Below are 20996 nucleotides of genomic sequence, written 5' to 3'. Positions count from 1 at the left end.
TACGAACCCTACAGCTCGAATCCAATTAACAAGACTTTCGAAAGTTGGCCAATCCGGGAAGCCAATACTTTTAACTCGAAAAGCAATTTTTTACACTCCAACAGCCGAACAGTTGAAACACTATACTAATAGTTGTCTTAAAAGAAAATTCTTTGTAAATTCAACATTCTCGTATTAGAAAAAAATGACAAATTATACACTTGCTCTACTATACAAAAATAAGATTTTACCTCATATTTTATCTATGCTAGTCTAATGTGTATTGACAGAATTCATTTCTATAAATAAAAAGTTCAATAGTTACAAGGGTGAATCAACATTACAGTACCAACGTCGATTCGTTCTACTTGAGTTGCTCGTAAGTAAATTTTAAAAAATTAACACAAATTTTTATACTGTTACGAGAAGTAGATGATTTACGACAACAAATCACCACTGACAAATTATTGCTTTTCGTCTGTGGTTTAACGAAAATTCTAAGAAACGAGTTGTAGTAAAAGGAAGGAATATTAATTAGGGAAAAGTAACAGCCACTCTAGCAACAGTATACGTTTCTAGTCAGGTTGTTTTCTCTCAGTCCAATCAGAGCAAGGTAGCTTTTCAGTTTGGGATTCTGATTCGTTGGATAGTTTGCAAATGGCAGTAGCTAACCGCAGGCCTCCAGCTGTTTGTTGGTTTGCACAGACTCGAACTGGTCTGCACTGAAAGTAGTATTTTCACTTAACGCTGTCATCCTTATTGTGTGTGGAAGGGGCCAGCACGTGCCTCCGCTATCGAACCAAACAAACCGATAGAAGGGATGCTATTTTTGTCGAACGTTGGGGTATTTCTAGCACCGTTACGGATACGCCCAGTACATCCACTGTCATTGACGTTCTAGGAATAAACTGCTGTTCCTGAGTGCACTCACCTAATACTCCTAGCATTCGATTCGTTCACTTATTTCTTTGCCTCTTTGTCCCATTCTCTTTCGCTCCCTCTATCTATCTATCTCTCTAAGCACACACACATACATGCACACACACTTGCTAGTGCACAACAAACTGGCTCTTCTCTATAAACATTTGAGAAAAGCTCGTTGATTCGAGAGTGCAAAATAAATATTGTCCCCATCCCCCTCTCTGCTTTCTATCTCAATTTCTGTCACAACCCCTTCGACTAGCCTAACCCACTGACAACGGGAAGAAAAAGCCTGATGGATCGCAGCAATCTGGTAGTGCCCGATCGGCAGTTCTCGTTTATAAAATGCGATCATCCGGATAATCGGCTAACTCCGATGTTTCCGCGAAGGCTCTCCTGAAAACAAAAGGTTTAAGGGGATTTAACAGTGCTCGGGGCACTACTTATTTAGAAGACTCCACTCGATTGATCCAATTCTTCAAAAAGCATCTTCCAATTTGCCGGATCTATCATACTTTTTCTACTTAACCTATTTTATTTATTCCCCCCCCTCTCTCGCTCTCTCTCTCTCTCCCTTTCTCTCTGACTTTCTCCATCTCTCCTTTCCTCCTGTATTTCTTCGTTCTCTTTCTACGAACCATTAAATTTTACGGGTAATCGTGACTCTAAAAAGGCGTAAAACCGAAAGAGTTGAACAGAAGAATGGGCAGTTAACCGAATCAAGAAACTTTAGCACTCGGTGGAAATAATTAGTGGCTCATAAAAGATTAATTTCTGAAGTCTTACTACGCTTCTCAAAGCATATGGAAATCCAATAATTTTGTTGTTTTTTTAATCGATTTATTTTATTTATTTTATCAGTGTCTTTTATCGAACTGAATTAATTATATCTGAAGTTTTCATATTTTCCTGGAAGCCAATTTAGGATAAGAGCAAAAAGTGTATTGTTGTAGATGCAAAATATTGAATAGATTATACAAGGCGAGGTGAAGCGAAAAATTAAATTTAGGTTAGTTTGATCCTTTCCATTTCTTTCGATAACCAAATTATTTCAATTAGAAAAAATGAATAAAAGATTTCATAAGCTATATCTTTAAAGTAGTTTCATTTTGATTTAATAAAACATTTTTTGAATAGTTTGTTCAAATTCTATACTAATTAAATTCGCAATGTTCCAATGTTCTATTTATCGTATCGCGCCATAAAAATAGAACTTTAAATCATTGCTTTTTGTATATTTCGTATACACTATAAGTGTATAATTGAATATCGTGTTGCGTGGTGAAAAAACCTATGAAAATTTGCAGTTTTAATATTATTTTTAATTAGAATAAATAAAATCGATCGTGTTATCTGTACTTGTTATTTTATAAAAAAAAAAATAGTGCTTCGTTAATTAACGAAACTGCATTAATTATAACGCCATCTAATAATTCAAGTTGTCTCATTAAAAATTCGATTAACTTTTTAAAAGGTAATCAATATATATTTATCAACTATAGCTGTAACTTTCCAACATTATGTAACATAAGTTTGTATAAAAATTAATATTATATCGTGCTTCTTACTTTTATACATTTTAACATAAAATAGTAAACAACATAATAATGATCACAATCTAAGAATTTATTGTATTAACCCTTTTATGCCATATAATAAACATATATTATGATGCACAATGACAGTTCAATTTATTATTTTAATCGAAACTTTAAATCATCCAACTAAAACAGAAACTTTTAATCGATATAAATTTAAGGTGTAGAGATATAAAATTTGTAGTGTCAATGACATATTTCATATCGTGTGATATAAATAAATTTGCCATTTAAATTCAATATTTATAGTTCACTCGAGACTTTATTACAGCAGGCATTTTACATTTCGTATAGCATAGATATAACTTATACGGAAATGCAAAGTTTTCCTAAATTTAAACTTTGACATATGAGATGTATAAAATAACCTCCGTAAATAAAGATAACTTTTATTTTCCTCTTAGCTCTAAAAAATATTTTATTTTGAATATAAGTTTTCATATTTTCCTTATCTCCGTCAAAATTAAGGAAAAAATGTAAAAACTTTAGATATCGATTTTATTCATCTGATAATAGACTCAGTATATTCGATACAATTCGGCGAATAATTAAAATGTTGAATATATTCTTCGAGGTATAAAAAGTTCCTTTCTTATTCATAAGTTTGGTGTTAAATAAAAGAAAGCTGCATAAAACTCTCCTTGTGCCTCAAGCTTCTTCTATATCTATTCTATAAGATCCGTTACTGAGAACTTTCTTTTTTCACTGGCACAATTTTTGCTAAGAAATTAAACAATAGAGGGATTTTTAATTCAACAATTACTTGGAAATCAAGAAACACGTTTTATTTAAATAATAAAATTGCAATTCTAGATTACTTAGTCTAAGAAAGTCGATGAAGCTAATGGTGATATTATTATAAAAATTGTGGACTTGCAGGAGTTTTGTTTCTCAAACCACTTTAGAATGTGAATGCTTTAAAAGCATGACAAGCATGGTGTTTGCGTAAAAAAATGACGTTTGATAGTAAAAAGATAAAAAAGTTGTTGTCCTAGTGGAAAAGGCTATTAGAAAGATCCTAGGACTCGTCCGTGCAAAACTTGCTTTATTTACTGGCCGGTTGAAGCAATTCAACGCAGATCGCTGCGTTTCGACTTAATCTGCTCTTTTATTCTTGACACGTGCCACGAAGATTGCTTCTCTTGAAAAGTAATTTTCAGGGAGGGAGGATCTCTGGTTAGAAACATTGCGGCTATGTAGCCTAAGTTACACCACTACGTTTCACTTCTCCGTGGATCAGAAGTTCCAGGATTATATCAAGCGAACCCCTTCTCTTATTAAATTATCCTTCGCTAAAATTTCAAACGACAAAATTTATAAAGTAAACCAGATTTTTTAGACTCTAATATCCTATAATACAACTCTATTAAGTGAACTTTTCTCTTTGTACATAATTTTCTAACGAATTAACTTTATAATGCAAATACAGACACATAAAATTGCACAATAGACAGCGTAAGATGTTAATTTTAAATTAATCTACGTTCATTGAAGAAAAATGAGGAGTTTAAGGAAAGTAACACGAAATAGTAATCTCGTAAACATTGAAAACTTTGTAAAACAAAAAAGCATATATTATGGAAAGTTTGAAGAAACAAGTATCTTGCAGCACAGTACTCAGACTTTTAGTAAGTGGTACTTAAGTAAAGCATTTATTATCGCCAGGATAAAAATTGAGCAAGAAGAAATATTTTTAGAAAATTTCTTGGGAGCGAAAGAATTTTGTTTTACACGAAAACGCCTTTACTCGTGTTTTAAAGGTAGGAATATTTTTAGACAAATTTATTACGCTAGGTGAAAGATTTTGTTCTGCATTGAAATGCTCTCATCCATAAAGAAAAAGCGCTATTAACGTCTTAGGCGATTCCCTCTTTTGATACTGCAAACTTTAGGGTTCATTCATAGTTTGGCTGGTGTTATAAAGGTGCCACTGCGCAAGATATTTATGATTCTCTCTGTACATACGCGCAAAGTGAAAAGTCTATCTCTGTGTTGAAGCGACTATTGCTTGTATTACTATGCACTGTTCAGCCTTTAACCCGGCAACGACCAACCTACTTTTCACCGACTAGGTCAACACCAAAGAAAAGCTCGTCAAGCTTATGCTCGCTTCATTTTCCATCAAACGTACTTACTCTGCAGTACTTTTTGGCACCGCCAAATTATGAACTTTCCAAAATTTTTTTTCCATTCATTTTCAATATTTTCGCAGTAATTGTCAATTTTTATAAACCTTATGATTTCATACTATATTATTGTTATTCATTTACACGTCATTACCGAAAATAATTGATAATTTGAACAAATGATTTTCTACTACTTAAATCGATTTATAACCATTAATATTACTTACATCATTAGCCAATGACCTCAACAAGGTTTGCTTCATTCTAATTATAGGCGTCGGCTTACTCTATTATTATATTAATAGCTATAAATACAGTGCACCTTTTGTTTCACTGATGGTTTAATTAGTTGGTTGGAAATTATTTTATGAGCATTGTAAGCATAGCTTAAAGAGCCTGTTTATCAAGATAATATTTATAAGTGACACTTATACGTTTTGCCAATACTTACGTTTCATAATAATTTGTTTCCAATAACAGGTCAATAGCCCTAACTAAATGCTAGCGACATCAATAAAATTGCAAGACTCGAACATTAATTAGTCAGCATTATATAATAATATTTTCATCAATAAAGTGCTAATAATTTTAATGATTACTATAATTAGTTTACTGGCATACATAGTTATACAAGTAGAATATTTTAATTAGCCTATTATTAATACTTCAGTGTTTACTGTCATATCACAAGTATGATCGGATTACGAACATTTCTAATTTCAATAATTTTCCAGTGAATTATAATTTGTTCATTAATAGGATTTGAAAAATTGCTTTCTTGGCAAACTTTTAATCATTTTTCTGCCGACTTTAAAATGTTCGATATAAAAGAAACATTTGTCACGAGTGGCTTGATAATTTTTCGCATTGTGAAAGTTAATATAAGCATCGAGGACCCTCAGGAGCTATTTCCGTTCAGTTGGGTCAAGTGGAAAAAGTTTCTGTATGATTGACTCAAAAAGAAAATAGCATTCTCGCGTAAGTGCTTTCTTGATCAAACAATATTGCAGCGATTGTTGCGTGCTTTTTGCATGATGATTCGTCTAAATGATAATTAAGGGAAAAAGTCTACTTGTATTGTTATAACAAACTTTAATTGCATATTTCTATCTCGTGGCTCCCTATAACTTTCTGAACAAATCGAATCCATAGTGATCAATTTCACGTTATTCCACCTGAATCGACAAAATCAATATTTTTTACCGGAAACTAAATTTGGAAAGCAACATTTGTGTCTGTGATTGTATCAATTTCATCAATATTAGTTAATCCCGGATATTCGGGAAATTGAGTTAGCGTTTACCGTTTCCTCTAAATTTTGTTGAAAATCAACTCTACGTGATAAGAAAGCTAAAATTTCCGGTATATCAATTTGCTGGCTACACATCAAGGGTTTCTCGGAGAGTAAGTCACTCGATATCCTGATCACAGTCTTATTTCCGAAAGGCTGTACAAAAAACTCTCGCTGCCATTATTATTAAATTAATTTCATTTACTCTTCTCTCTTAAAATTTCATTCGCAAACTAAATACGTACTAAATATAATATTTCTCACAGAATTACTATATACTAGATTTTGTATGACGATGGAGATATGAAAAATAATTAAAATATCGAAAGCATAACTGTTATGTAATTTATATGTGTTTGTTTGAGTATAAGTAAAATTATACATATATAAAAAAAAAGATTGCTTAATGCAATTATCGCTTTTCACAGGCTTTTTGGCTCCGGAAAGCTTCTTTACACGACAAGTCAGTGAAATTCTTGGCTTCGAGCCCATGCTCCATTGTTTTCCAGCAATCGACTCAGGCATTAATTGCGAGCAGCGTACGCTTGACATCGACCCCTCATTACCCATTAAGCAGAAAAGCACCGCTTAGGCCAAAGATTGCCATGTTACTATTAAGCCAACATCATTTAACAAATTTATGATAACAACACTGAATAATGTTCTTTCTAATTAATCATTGGAAAGTGTATTCTAATAGCAATATAATATATATTGTTCAATCACAAGCCTCTTATGGAACCTTGCTGAACCAACTATAAATACCCATTAATGACAAAAGCCATAATTAACTCCTTATGTTTTTGTGCGACTTTTATAATTATTTTATAATAATAATTCTCATATTTTCTCTATATTTAACCATCAGCATAGGTTTCTTCTTTCTTATTTTTATGTATTTATATCCAATATAAAACTCCGAAAGGAGAAGGACGGCATTTTGAAAATTATTAGTTGGGATATCAACCGAGAGCCTTCAAATCTAACGAAATGAAGAAAAATACCTATGAAACGTCGGTTACAGATAAAATGTCTTGCGGTAACCGTCCAGAAGCCATTGCTGTAGCGTTGGTGACAAAGACTGTAAAAGTCTGAAATCTAATAAGCACTGACAATTCGCTCGATTCTATCGAACATGCTATACAAGAGTTAATTGAAGTAAATAGTTCCAGTTCGACATCTATTTCAGCATTCTTTCTTCACAATAAAATAATATTCCTTAAATTGAGAAATAAATATAGTGCTAAATTTATATCGATTGAAATAAAATAAACAAAATCAAAAAAGTGAAATAACTTTTCTCTCGTAATACTGAGAAAGACTACTACAAGATATCCAAAATTAAATAAGTTTTTGTCACTAAAACTGATGCAATTTTAGTACGATAACATTTTCTGCATCCGTCTGGGGAATATCGAAATTAACCGATGGAAATAAAAGTTCAATATTCAAATTGAGTTTTTTTGTAGCTCAGACGAGATTATACATATAGAGGGCTATGATGCGATCCAATTGTATTATAGAAAAAATGTCCTTGTTCGATCATGAAACTGATGGACAATTACATTTTTCGCGCTTCTCTCGTTACGTCAGTGGTCAGGCTTGGAGTAGGTTAAACACAAGGATAGAGTACATCGTTCAATTTGGTCTTTACACCAGACAATATCCAGCAGAGGTAGCATCTGCCCAAGCAGTTAAATTAAAATCACATGAAAATAAAATAAAAAAATGTATATTTCGAGTAATCTAAATGACTCTGATGGGTACGTAAACGCTGCAAGCTTCGATGGAACGAATTTCGTAATTTCACATTCGACAAATTTTCATCCATAATGCAATTGTTCATGATAAAATATTCATTGAGACATAACGAAGAGTTTGCTCTATTCATTACGAATTAACTTTTTTCGAGTTTACTGTTGAGTATTCCGTCATTATAGTTTGTAAATGTAGAACTGAGTTTAGTTAAAGTTCACTTTAGAATTTCACTGACGAGTTAACTTTTTTGCAGATCGCTGCCGAAGCTCACCAACCAGGACGAAGATGGGCCGAACCCTCACACCCAATACACAGGCGTCACGTACTTCGAGCCCATACCGCACAATCATGACATGTGCGAAAGGGTCGTCATCAATGTGAGTTTATCCTCGTTCACACCTTTTTTGTAAATGTATAAAACGTGACTTAGCTAACTATAAATATATCACTAAAAGATAAACATAATATTTCTTAAACGTTATAATTTTCCACAAAATTGGCTCAAGCATGAATCTTCATAAATGCACGATCAATTTTAATCAATCGAATGAAAATTTAAAATAAAATTTGATTAATTTATAATTGTGGAAAAACAAGTGCAGAGAAAGAAGAATCGTGCAATGAATGTTATAATTTTAATGACAGAAAATTTTGAAAATAATTGTTCAGTTAGTCGAGGATTCTTTAGCAATAATATTGTATGTAGTATAGGTGTAAAAAAGGAGGGGAAGGTGAAAGGGTTAATATATGATTATAATAGTTCTGTCGTTATGTGCTGTGCTGAATATCGTGAGTAGTCTTAAGGGGCTTCAGGTGAAAACTTAATTTGTAGCAGTGTAGAAAAGCTATCGGTATACCTCACAAGTGACTTAAGGTAGGCGCCAAATAGGATAGATTCATCGACAATGAAATTCTAATGTAAATTTATTCCGTAAAGATTTATTCAAATGCGAGTAGAGCAGTCGAGGATGAAGACTTTTCGCGTAACTTTGGCGACCCCTCGGATACTTTTTACGAAGTAAGATTAACCGAAGACACGAGTGACCTACAGACCGCATTTGGCGAGCGTCCAAGTTCGTCTTGGAATCAGGGACAATATAGTGATGACCAAGGTCGTATTGTGTGAACGGGATTATCTGTCCTCGTGGATGACGCGACTGCATTGCGCCAATTATCCTGGCCGTTCGATCTTTTAAACGCCGCGTGAGCCAGCCCAAAAACTTTCAGGATTTCCCATCCATACGATGTCACGAAAACCACCCTGAAGAAGTCCGTAATACCAGAATTTAAATGCACGCGAACCGATACATAATTTTGTTTTCTCACGAAAAACCCTATCATTGAATTTTCTTACAATTTTTCTCTAATCACACAAGTATTGATAATAATTCAAAATAACGAGTTCGCCCATGCAAAATTCATATTAAATCTGAAAACAAACGTTCTGCTACAAAGTGTAATGATTAAACATGAAAGATTTTATTCATTAAGATTTTAGAATTATTTTTCTATCAATTGCTACATTGTAAATGAGACTTTATAATTAATTGGGATGTGACAAAATGTAAGGTTTTAATTTTTAGGTCAGCGGTTTACGGTTTGAGACGCAACTACGAACGCTGAACCAGTTTCCAGACACGCTGCTTGGCAGTCCGCAAAGGCGGATCCGATACTTCGATCCGTTACGCAACGAATATTTCTTCGATCGGAATCGGCCCTCCTTCGATGCTATTCTCTACTATTACCAAAGTGGTGGTCGTTTGCGCCGTCCGGTTAACGTTCCCCTCGATGTCTTCTCGGAGGAGATTAAGTTCTACGAGCTGGGCGAGCTCGCTACCAATAAATTCAGGTAAGAACCAGCCAGACAATACAGCTCCATTTTCCCCATTCAATACCATTCTTCATCCATGCTCCTCTAGATCAATGAACTCGACCACTCTTCTTCGACTTTTTCTATATCTCACTTTTGTCGCTCTTGTCTCTTCTTTTCTTCCCTCGAGAAACACTCTTTTGTACCCAACAAATCTCTCCTCATTCTATCACCAATCCCCTACTTTTCCAACCTTCATCAAATATTCCCCAAAGTCCCCTTTTTTCCCCTACTAATTTTACTTTTTAACTTTGCGTTGTGCGTACTTTATTTGTTACTATTTTTAATGGACGTTTAGGGATGTAACAAGCAAAGACAATTTTTTTAATCTACTTTTAAGAGCTCTTTTCAAGCTTCCAAATTAACATTACTATCAAGTACCACTTGGTCTTTATTTTTTAGATTGTTTCAATATTATTTAATTTCAGCATTTATAACGATTGTTTACTCTTTTTTAAACCAAAATGTTTCATTTTCAGCACACTACTCATGGTACTTTTATTGATAATAATAATAACTGAGAATCGAATCGCCATGTTTTTATATATGAATTTGAAAAAAAATAGTTATTACACGATCCATCGTAGTTCAAACCTACAGGTTATACATTCTTCTCTGATTAGTAGACAGATATTGCATTGCAATTTAATCACAATAAAGTTTAAGGTACAAAAAGTTCTAGCTCTTATTTTAGACTTCCATTACCCCAACTTATTTATTCAAACCAAATAGTGTCTTATACTTTGTTCTATTTGAAACTTAAATGTTTTTATACGAGCTGTTCGCTTTTTTATCCAACTTCATTAAAATATGTATAAGAATACAAGTTTAAAGATTTAGAAGTCTGCAAAGGTCATGTTTTTTGTTTCGTAATGGCTTAACCATTTCTTTCTACTACGAGTGACTGTGGTTTCTTAGCTTTAACCGAGATCCACAAGCTATTATCTATATATATGTATAGGGTTTCTTGCTCCCATCTAATCGACCCTTGCTCAGCATCGTTACCTTTTCCCCCGCAGTACTCGTTTTATAGGCTCTTTATACGTATCTATTATTTGTCCAACTTCCTTTATAAATTCAGCCCCCACCCAGCTACTACTTTCCATTTAACATTTTAGCTTTTGTTTTCCTTACATTTTCAATTTTCTTTCTCTTTTTCGTTCTCCCCGATTTTTATTCATCCTTCATTACTTGCTTTCAATTCTTCCCTTTTGAATATTCTGCTGCTCTTTTTTTATAATTTGGCTTTCTCCAATCTCCTCTTTATTATTTTATTTTTTCTTTCCGTTATATTTGTATTGCTACTTTTTAGTTTTCTCTTTCTTTCTGTTTATCCTTAATCCACGAAATACTTTCGAGCAGCTGCAATAAATTGCATCATTACAGTCACGGATCAAATGTACTTTCTTCGCGGATAATAGATCCCTTCTAACCTTTTGGTATTATTCTGACAAGAAATTTCTATTGTACAAAGCATGCTCGTGAATGTACAGTCTGGTGGCGATGGTTTTGAGGATGAGGTTACATATAAATGGTACGAATACCCCAAGGAGGCTAGTAGAAAAAGCACTACCTCCTCAGGCTAGTGGAATTTTATGGGACGCAGACACTTTTAAAATGCAAATCTGAGCATTCCAATTTTAGTCGCATATTTTTGTCTAGTCTAGCATTGGCTAGATTTTGTATAGAGGTGTAACTTATATGTTAGCACTAGAACTACAAGTGTGCAATGTGTGTGGTCAATGTTTAATTCTTTTAAATAGTAAAAACTAGCTTGCAATAAAAAAAATTAATTAGCAAAATTTGCTTATTCTTTTAATTATCATATATTTGAAATAAGAATTCATTAATTATTAAAAGAGTGACTCTATTGTAGTAATTGAAAAGAAAAATAATCTGTCAATAGTCAAATTGTGACTGGTTTGGTAGTTCTGGAGCTAACAGCCATTGAAAACGTAAAGAAAAAGTAAGTCGTTGACAGGTGTAACGCATCATCGACATCTGATTGATTTATTTATGTCTATTACACGCTTGGTACTAAAAGTGTCGAAAGGCTCGTGTCAATCAAAGAACGAATATTTATTTTTGAGAGTAGAATCAACCTTGAATTTGTATAAAAACTCTTTAAGATGACATTGAAAAGTGCCATTAGTTTTAACAATAACAATTTTTCTAGTCACTACTATAAAATTAAATTCTCCTGCAAAAATTTTATTTTTCCACTTGTCATCTTTTATCTAGTGATAAATTGGTTAGATTTTCTTTAGTCGAATAGCTGTTGCTTTTCCTAGTTGAGAGAAAACTTTGCACATGGCTTTCCAAAAACTTCACGTGGATAAGCATTACACAATTTCTAAAAAAATTATTTTGTCATTAAAAATAATACTTCTTACATAAACAGAAACTAGTATTCCTAAAATAAAATCAATATTTAATCCATATATAAAAGATCAGTAATAAGATATAACATAGAAACAAAGTAATAATGAAAATGTGAAAGTAGTATAAAGAACCGTGATGATTTTTGGTAAGAAATTGCAAGGATGAACATGATTGCAGAGATTACGCATTAAAGAACGATTGATGTGATTCAGGGAGGACGAGGGTTTTATCAAGGAGGAGGAGAAGCCGTTGCCACGGCAGGAGTTCCAGAGGAAGGTCTGGCTGTTGTTCGAGTACCCGGAAAGCTCGCAAGGAGCGAGGGTGGTCGCCATAATTTCTGTGTTCGTCATCCTCCTGTCGATCGTCATCTTCTGCCTGGAGACCCTGCCAGAATTCAAACATTACAAGGTCTACAACACAACGACCAACGGCACGAAGATCGAAGAGGACGAAGTGCCAGACATCACGGATCCGTTCTTCCTAATAGAGACTATTTGTATCATCTGGTTCACGTTCGAGTTATCAGTGCGCTTCCTCGCCTGCCCAAATAAGCTTAACTTCTTCCGTGACGTAATGAACATCATCGACATCATCGCGATCATTCCGTACTTCATCACCCTCGCCACAGTCGTGGCTGAGGAAGAGGACACGCTGAACCTGCCGAAGGCACCGGTAAGCCCGCAGGACAAGAGCACCAATCAAGCTATGTCCCTGGCGATACTCAGGGTCATCAGATTGGTCAGGGTGTTCCGGATATTCAAGCTTTCCAGGCACAGTAAGGGTCTTCAGATCCTTGGCCGTACCCTCAAAGCCTCCATGAGGGAACTGGGCCTGCTCATCTTTTTCCTCTTCATCGGTAAGTTCCTCTCATTCATTATAGTATGCGTCTCTCGCATTATTGACCTTAATCACTGCCATATCTCAAATCCGTTTGATGAGATCCTCTACCTAAAATTGTGACACTCTTCCAATGAGTTATTGCAGTTTTAATTACTTCCTCTAAACTGCGGATGATCGATCCATAATTTGCTCCTGTTTTTACCTTAAGTATTTCATGAGATTCTAAAAATATTTCATCTCGATCACGAGAATTTCCGTCGGTATCTGAATAACTCTTTGGATCGGTACTCTCAGTGACGAGTTGAGCTTTACATTTTTGCCTAAATCTTGTTTACTGTACACAACAGTGATAAGAATTAGCTGGTAACCTCTTTGAGGGGATTGCCAATAATTGTAGGTTTAGTTTGGTCTTTTTTGATATTTTTCAAGTATAATGCTAGTGGTACGAAATTATAACATAGCTTTGTTGGCATTCGTTCTTGAAGAGGTTCAAACCAGATTAGAGATTCGTAGATAGTCATATAGATTCTTTCGCAAGCGTTTAGAAGAATTTCGATACTGCATTTGAGAAATTAAAGTTTCTTTGATTATTAAACAGTTACTATTGAGAGTTTGGCAGTTGTACTAATAAGGGAATGCAACGTTAATATTTTGACTGCAGAAAAGTACTCGTAGCCAATTATAAATCAGTCTTTTCATGGCAAGTTTAAGATACATGCCTGATGTATCTATGCTATATAAGGTGTGTCAATTGAAATGACTAAGAAAATTTATCTACGTAGTTGCAAAGAGATATCAATTTTTTGTACAAGACCTTTCAGAATGTGAATAAAAAAAAGCATCAAAAAGATCCTATATAAAACATTGCTATTTCTAATAGTCACGTAGATATATACGATTTCTTACGTCCGTCTCTTGGGTGCTTATATATTGACACACCCTATATACGTATATCTAGTCCAAACATCGTAGCTAATAATTTTTTCAGTAGTTTTTTACATTCGAGCCAAGCATCAAAATTCAGTTAACGAATTGAAAGTTTCTCTTAGTTAGTGATCATATCACTCATAGACAAATTTTAGTAGTGTACAGCGGTGGGAGAGAAATAATTATACAATCAATATTTCTCTACTGATAAAAGCAAGAGGGGAGCTACGTTAATCGAGTGTCAAATTAAAGAAAGGCTTCAGCCCTACATCTGTAAGTAACAGGGGAAACTCTGAAATTTCCTCCGGAAAACGATCGTCTCCATTATATCGCATATTTTCAGTCGGTTATTGGAATATTGAGAATTCTCGTAACCGGAACCCTTTTAAGTTCCTTTATCGATCAGCAGCGAATTTTGCTCTTCTTTATTCCGTGCTTACGCGACCATATCGAATATTTTGTAGTCGCTCGTCCTTTAAAAGCGATTCCACGTACCTCGAAGGGCCGTTTCAACGTTGAATAACCAAACAAAATAATCGACTCGTCGAGATTTATGACGTCACTCGTCCGTATACATCAACCAGCCAATATCGTGGAAAATTGGCAAAGAAATCTTTGTCCGGGTCCCTTCCAGAAATAAAGCCACCACAATGAAAGTATCGAGTATTCGTTCCAAGTACTTTACGAAGCCAATTAGCCGCAAGGAATAAACATTTTTAATGGCACGAAGTATAATCGAGAAAATTCAAGCGAGAGGTTTTCAGGATTTTCACAAAACGAATAAAATATTGAAGGGGAGAGAAGCAATAATTTTATTTTAAACAGTCGTATATCGTTTTATCAGTTTTTCTTATACAAAAGGGAACCAATAATAATAATACTATAAGCCAAGTGTTAATGATAATTATATTTCGTAAACATTTTCAGGAAAATATTTGATTAACTACATATAACAATACGCATGTTGAATTTCAAAACATATTTGATCAACTTTGATAAATTACTTGCAGTAGTGCCAGCTACAATATTGGTCAGACAAAAAATTCGATGTCTATCATCGAAAATTGGTCTTGGAGGGATTTCTGTTCCAGGCGAACCAGAGGAAGCCAATGATCCAATCGAGGAGCCATAATTCAACGATATCAACAGGAAACTACGGGGAGAACTGAAAGACACTAAAACTTGATCAAGATAAACATTAAAGCTCAATGGACGTGATTATAATAGGGCTCAGTCGATACTTAACATTAAAACGCCACAAAAATCTACAGTTAATTTATCACTAATTGTCGTTTCTATCGCCGTTAAAGAAAAATCGTACGGAGGTACATAAACTGCCAATTCGAGTTAAGTGATTAGCAATAAAATTGTTAGGACGGTAAATAAATTATCATAGCACTAAACCGATATAACACACTTAGAGACGAAGACGTTTCACACAGACGTATACATATACCGGATAACCTATAAACTATAAGGCAAACCGTATAAATTAGAATGGTATATGAATAATAGCAAGAAAAAACTTTCTGTATCATTTTCAAATCTAGCTCTTGTCGAAGAAATTATTAAGGATTAAAATTTCCTTATAATTCGAGGCTTTCGTATTACTCTGAACTTTCCATTGGTGGCTAGATTGAAAATTAGGGCAAAAGCTATTTTCCCATAATTATTCGATACTATCGAAATTAACAGAATCAGCCATAGTTATAACTAGCCACTCGGTATGTAAAAGGGACCATTGGAAAAATGGTATCCAATCTCAGGATGGTTTTTAGGATCAAGTCACGTCCATTGCAGTGTTTGTATTTCGAAAATTAGGTGAAACTGGTTATAGCCACGGATTGTGCCCAGTGAGGATTCAGAGTGGAAGACGAACGATTGTCAGTCTCATCAGGATGAATCGCTTGGTCTTCCAGGTGTGGTGCTGTTCTCGTCGACGGTTTACTTTGCGGAGGCAGGAACGCCGGAGAGCCTGTTCAAATCGATACCGGACGCGTTCTGGTGGGCGGTGGTCACGATGACAACCGTGGGCTACGGGGACATGAGGTACAAAGCTGCCGGGAGCGTTAAATCCTCTGAACCGGTGTTCTTACTTGTCTTGCAGGTGTGGTGCTATTCTCATCGGCGGTTTACTTCGCGGAGGCCGGCTCCGAGAATTCGTTCTTCAAGTCCATTCCGGACGCGTTCTGGTGGGCCGTTGTCACGATGACGACCGTGGGCTATGGTGACATGACGTATGATGTACTCACTTTCACTTAAGACCCTAGTTAATGCCGCCATATATAGTACGCACACGTACTCTTCTCCCAAATCCAGAAACACTCTCGCTAGACAAACCTCGCCAGCCAACCGTTCCTCATCGTATATCTCAGATCTCTGCCCTTCTCTATTCTTATATACACATACATGCTTATCGTACTTACATATTTTCTTCGAACTTGGAGTAAACTATTTTAACACCTTCGCAATTTACCCTTTCGTTCACTTATTTTTTCCCCCACTCCCCTCCATCAATTTCCTCCTTAACGACACTCTCGTTCTCGATGGTCTCTTTACGTGTTTTCGGGCTATTAGATCAATCAGCAATTTCCTCAACTTTCTTCCTGTCCCTTCTTCATCGAGAAGAAAGAATCCTTTTGCTTCGGCCTGTCACTGCCACAATTCGACAGTCTTCCAGAGCTTCTCCTGCAGGCCTAAAAGTCATCTCTCCCTCTTCATCTTGATTCCCCTTTCGTATTTTCCTTCTTCCTTTCGCGCCTCGTAATTAAACGCAAGCTCGGACCAAGAGTTATTGCAATTAAGGCTGCTCTGCCTCGAGACCACTTTTACTGCAGGAACGTTATCATCCTGGGGAGCACGTCAAAAACGAAATTGCCTCTAATTGGCTGTTCTTACTTCCGGCTCGGTACCCTTCTCTTCCAACTTGGAACATCAGAAAAACTGATATCCTGACCAAATTCCTCCAAGTCGATATTCTTCCTTATTTTTTCTTTTTTCGTCTCTTTCTCCCTCTCTCTCTCTCTTCATGTTTGTTCAACGATCCCTCTGGTTCGAAGAAACTCATGGAAAATCCAACTGCACGAGAATCCCTCGCGTTATTTTTATTTAACGCCAAGCATTCTCCAATTTGTCCCCATTGTCCATTCAATAACTCCCATGATAGGAATTCTTACAGATCTTCAACATTTATCTTCCTTTCTTATCTCACTCATGTTCTTCACAATTCTATCCAACATCTCCTACAGACGACTCTCTCTTATTAACGATATGCAGCAATCACTCGTATCATTAGTAAGTACACGAACAATATTCTGGAAAATTTAATATACGTTATTCTCCTCCATAAAAACCAAGATTAACAGCTACAGTTTTCCTTGAGAGACGTGCCTAGCATACCTTATTACTCGCAGATATACAAAAATACTTATTGTATTAAAACGAAAGAATTTCTTACGTAATATTAAACTCCCTACGCTTGGCTATTGTTATATATTCACGCCATTATTATTTTACTGTAGAAAATATATAAACAAAGCTTCGCTTGAAAAGGAAACAATTGTGACGTAGCAAGTATTATCGCTTAAAAGAGATTTGATATTACGACTTGGTAGAAAGTAGATAAAATCAGTAGAAAAAGCTGCTTCGATTGACCCTACGCACATTAATCATAGAAATGGGTATGTTTCTCGTCAGTATCGATCAGAGTGGATACCTCCTGTGTTGGAGTATTATTCTCCTCGATCCGCCTACGCGACGGTTTGATTCTTGAGATTCAGCAGATCCAAGAGGGCAGAGTTCCCACTTGTCTTGGAAGAGGGGAGGATCCTTGCTGTTATGGCCATAGGGTTCCTTGAGCAATTGCCTCTTTGCAAATCAATAAGTATCCTGGAGCAAACAGCGTGGGCCCGTTCGCTTCTTTGAAAGTAGAAACGTACGTTGCAAGAGATAAGCAGCGAGTGGGGGTAGGAGGGAGGAGGGAGGGGGAGGGTGTAGACCGAGGGAAAAAAACCCTTGCAAGATTCGCGTTGGCTCGGCATATTCGACTGACTCTACTACTTGTACGTATTGATCGACTGTTTATCGCGGCACATAGGCAGAACACTGGCAGAAAAGCGTGAACGCTAATGCGTTATCGATTTTACTCCACGAGGCTCGCTTTGTTATTGTCGATGAAAACGTGATACGAATTTCACGTTTTGCTATTTAATCGTCACGCAATAACGCTGGAAATCGCGACAAGAATTTTCCGCCACTTTCCTTTATTTCTTCTGCCATATCGGTTGCTACCGAGAATCCTTCTCTCTTGGTATTCCTATACCGAGGTTAATGGTAGAGCTCGAGACATTTCTTTCCCTGACGAAAACGGGTACAATCTTATTTATACAGTATCATCCAGCACTCACACGTTGTAATTTAGGTGTGATGAAAGAAAATGTTTGATTGGTTTTTAAAGATAAACTTTGCTTTTCAATTTTCCATTTTTGGAAAGGAAATCAGCCTTCTTGGTCGAGCAAACATTATGTTCTTTTTGAAAAGATGTATCTACTTTTATGAAAACTATACTTATGCATTAAAAAATATGTAAATCTTGTATTATTTGGAAATTTTTATTTGTTCAAAATGGTTATTATTGTGTTTTGTAAAATTTACTCTATTTCTTTCGTAGTAACATTTAGTAATGAAAAATAGAAGCTCTGATTATTTCACTTGAATTTAAAGCTATACTTTTTTTCGCAAACTGCACATTTATTCTTAAAATTCTTTTCGCGGGAAAGAAAACTTAATCTTATGATTTTTTGAGATAAGATTACAGGCTCTATAACGTTCCTCTTTTAACATTGATTCTGGGACACACAGTAGATGGTGGTCTTTACGACTTTCATTCTCTTCCTCGTTCTAACAACATCAGCACCTTCTTCTATTTACTTCTCTATACCGGAATTTGCTGGAACCTATAATGGTCTGGAATTCTCGCTGATTATTCTGCGGAATTATGATAAGATTCTCGAAACTGGAGCAGTCGCAATCTGGCAAATTGCAAGTTAGCGCTCTTTAACGAATCCGATATTTCTTTTTGCTCATAAGCAAATAATAAAGTCCATTTTATTTTATCGAAGAAAAATTTATTGAAATATTTGTAAACTTTAAAATATATGACTAGATTTATACGCGACTAAGATTCAAAATATAATTTAAACAATTATGAGATAAGATATTTGTAATAAATATAGAAACACTTTAGTACTTGATGAGACATGAAAAATGTCAACACTTTTAGGAGATTGTCATCTAAAAAAATTTTAATGAATAAATTTAAAAAATAAGGATTGATATATCTATATTTGCTACTACTCTCTAAATTATATACAAATTTCAATTTTTTCACACTTCCATCTGATATTGCTGCATATCGTTGTGCATTTAGCACTCAACTACTCACACACGTAACATCATACACACACTCGCATAAACACACGGAGCATTCACAATTTTCTCTACTAAACTCTGTGCGAAAATGAAAATTGCATCAGAGCATACCACCACCACTCTCTTACGAACCAGCGACAATTAACTCTCTCAAAGCTTTCATCTTTCTCTCCTCCCTTCAATGACAGAATCACAAACAGAAATCATTTTCAATGACTGTTCATTAAACGAATAACAACAGTCAACACTATGGACCATAAACAATTAACTGTCAGCATCGTAATAACAAAATCCTATTTACTATTTGTGGCAGCTCATTGTTTACTGTTGATTGTTGGAAAATCAAAGTTTAATGGAAAAATTCATTTTAAATGATAACCCATGCTAGATTTATGCAAAAATTCTTTGTTCGTTGTGTTGAAAACGGTTTAACGTCGAGCAGAATGTTTTTCTTGTATTTTTTAAACGTCAGTGAGCGTCATTGATCCAAGCTTCACGAGGGTTGCGGTTTATTGACACGGCAACAAGTTCTAAGGCGGCGGCACATTACAATAGACACAATCGCTGGGGAGGGGGGAAGCGGATATATAATTACATTTCGTATTCTACAAGCTATACGGGTGGATAGGAGGATAGGGGTATCCAATTGGCGCGTGCGCGCGCGCGCGCGCCTTAATACATTGGAAGATGATTAATAGGGAAATGTATAAGCTTTGCGTCTCGAAGCTTTTGCACTGTCCCTCTCATCACCATTGTTATAATTTCAATCGAGCTACCAAGTGTGCTGCTTTTTAAATGTTAATTTCCCTGTCAATTTTCAATCAGGATTTCGTGCGTTTCAATTACGTTTATTCGGGAGAACGACGAGAAGAACGACAGAGAGACAGGGAGAAAAAGAGAGAGAAAGAACTTTTTCTGGCACGGTCGTGTTAGTCTTCTAATTAATGAAAATCTCGTGTTATCAACAAAGAATTTTCTGCATTTCGCTCTAAAATGCTCCAACGAAGCTTCCAGTGTGCGCACTTTATGCCTGAATTTTAAAGGATCTAGCATGACTTCTCTTGTTATTATATCTCTTTAACAGTGCAATGACAATTATTTTTTATACCTTTCGTATACTATATTAAACGATAATGTAATAAAAATTTCTTCGATACTTTTCAACACTTGTTTCAAAGTATTTACTTTTCTACTGAAAATTATGCATTTTTTATCAGCTTCCATTGTTTATTTTTATCGTATGTCGATGAACGAGAAAAGTTGAAGAATACCTTGTATCGCTTCTTTATAAAACGAATTGATGAATTAGCTTGCTCCAAATTATATATATGTATATATATATTTTGTTGCGATTGTAATAGCTACGCATTTTTGCATTACTATATAGCGTCGTAAGGACCGCATTTAGGCATGCCCAGATTTTTAATTTCTTATATACAGTTGCTCGAATCTTCGGTCTATACGAGTTCGAGCTCACCGTGACGTGAATCTCACAAACCGAATGAGAGAGTACAGCATTTCGCAATCCGCGACTGAAGTTAAATAACTTCACTTCCCGTCAGCCGAGCTCAGTATTAGTAGGCTAATTGATATTTAGTCCGAGCCCTGACTCCAGGGAGCAAACGCTAAGCTGTCCCGGTAGCTCGGAGAATAATTTTGTAGAATAATTTGTAGCACCGTCGAGGTTTCGCGATCTCGAAGATAGGCGAAGATTGGCACTGCGGTAACTTCGGTAATTTTCGTCGGCTTTCAAGATAGGTCAAACGAGAAGAAGCAGGTCACTCGAGTTCAATCCAAGACGCGATTCTACTACTCTGTAACGAGCTTCGTCGATATTTGCTCGGCCAAGCATAGACTTGTGTTTAACAACTTGA

The 20996-nt window shown here is 35.4% G+C and overlaps 1 protein-coding gene across 12 annotated transcripts in view; it reads left to right on the top strand.

Annotated features, from left to right (window-relative positions):
• shaker (Potassium voltage-gated channel protein Shaker) overlaps window positions 1-20996 on the top strand; it is a 143516-nt gene that overhangs the window by 119042 nt on the left and 3478 nt on the right. For 7 of the 12 annotated variants that reach the window (XM_066730928.1, XM_066730929.1, XM_066730932.1 and 4 more), the window contains 5 exons: window positions 7927-8050; window positions 9257-9522; window positions 11018-11077; window positions 12138-12781; window positions 15800-15929. In XM_066730928.1, coding sequence (XP_066587025.1) covers window positions 7927-8050; window positions 9257-9522; window positions 11018-11077; window positions 12138-12781; window positions 15800-15929 — 1224 coding nt within the window. Of the gene's footprint in view, window positions 1-7926; window positions 8051-9256; window positions 9523-11017; window positions 11078-12137; window positions 12782-15611; window positions 15742-15799; window positions 15930-20996 lie in introns of all 12 variants that reach the window. The other 5 variants (XM_066730926.1, XM_066730922.1, XM_066730924.1 and 2 more) reach the window with 5 other exon arrangements.

This window comes from Prorops nasuta, unplaced genomic scaffold (assembly GCF_024137725.1).
Source record: "Prorops nasuta isolate Cenicafe-Biocafe unplaced genomic scaffold, Cenicafe_Pnas_1.2 PNAS00008, whole genome shotgun sequence".
Classification (NCBI taxonomy): domain Eukaryota; kingdom Metazoa; phylum Arthropoda; class Insecta; order Hymenoptera; family Bethylidae; genus Prorops; species Prorops nasuta.
The sequence above is the reverse complement of the archived record's forward strand: the minus strand, read 5'-3'. Positions and strand labels throughout refer to the sequence as shown.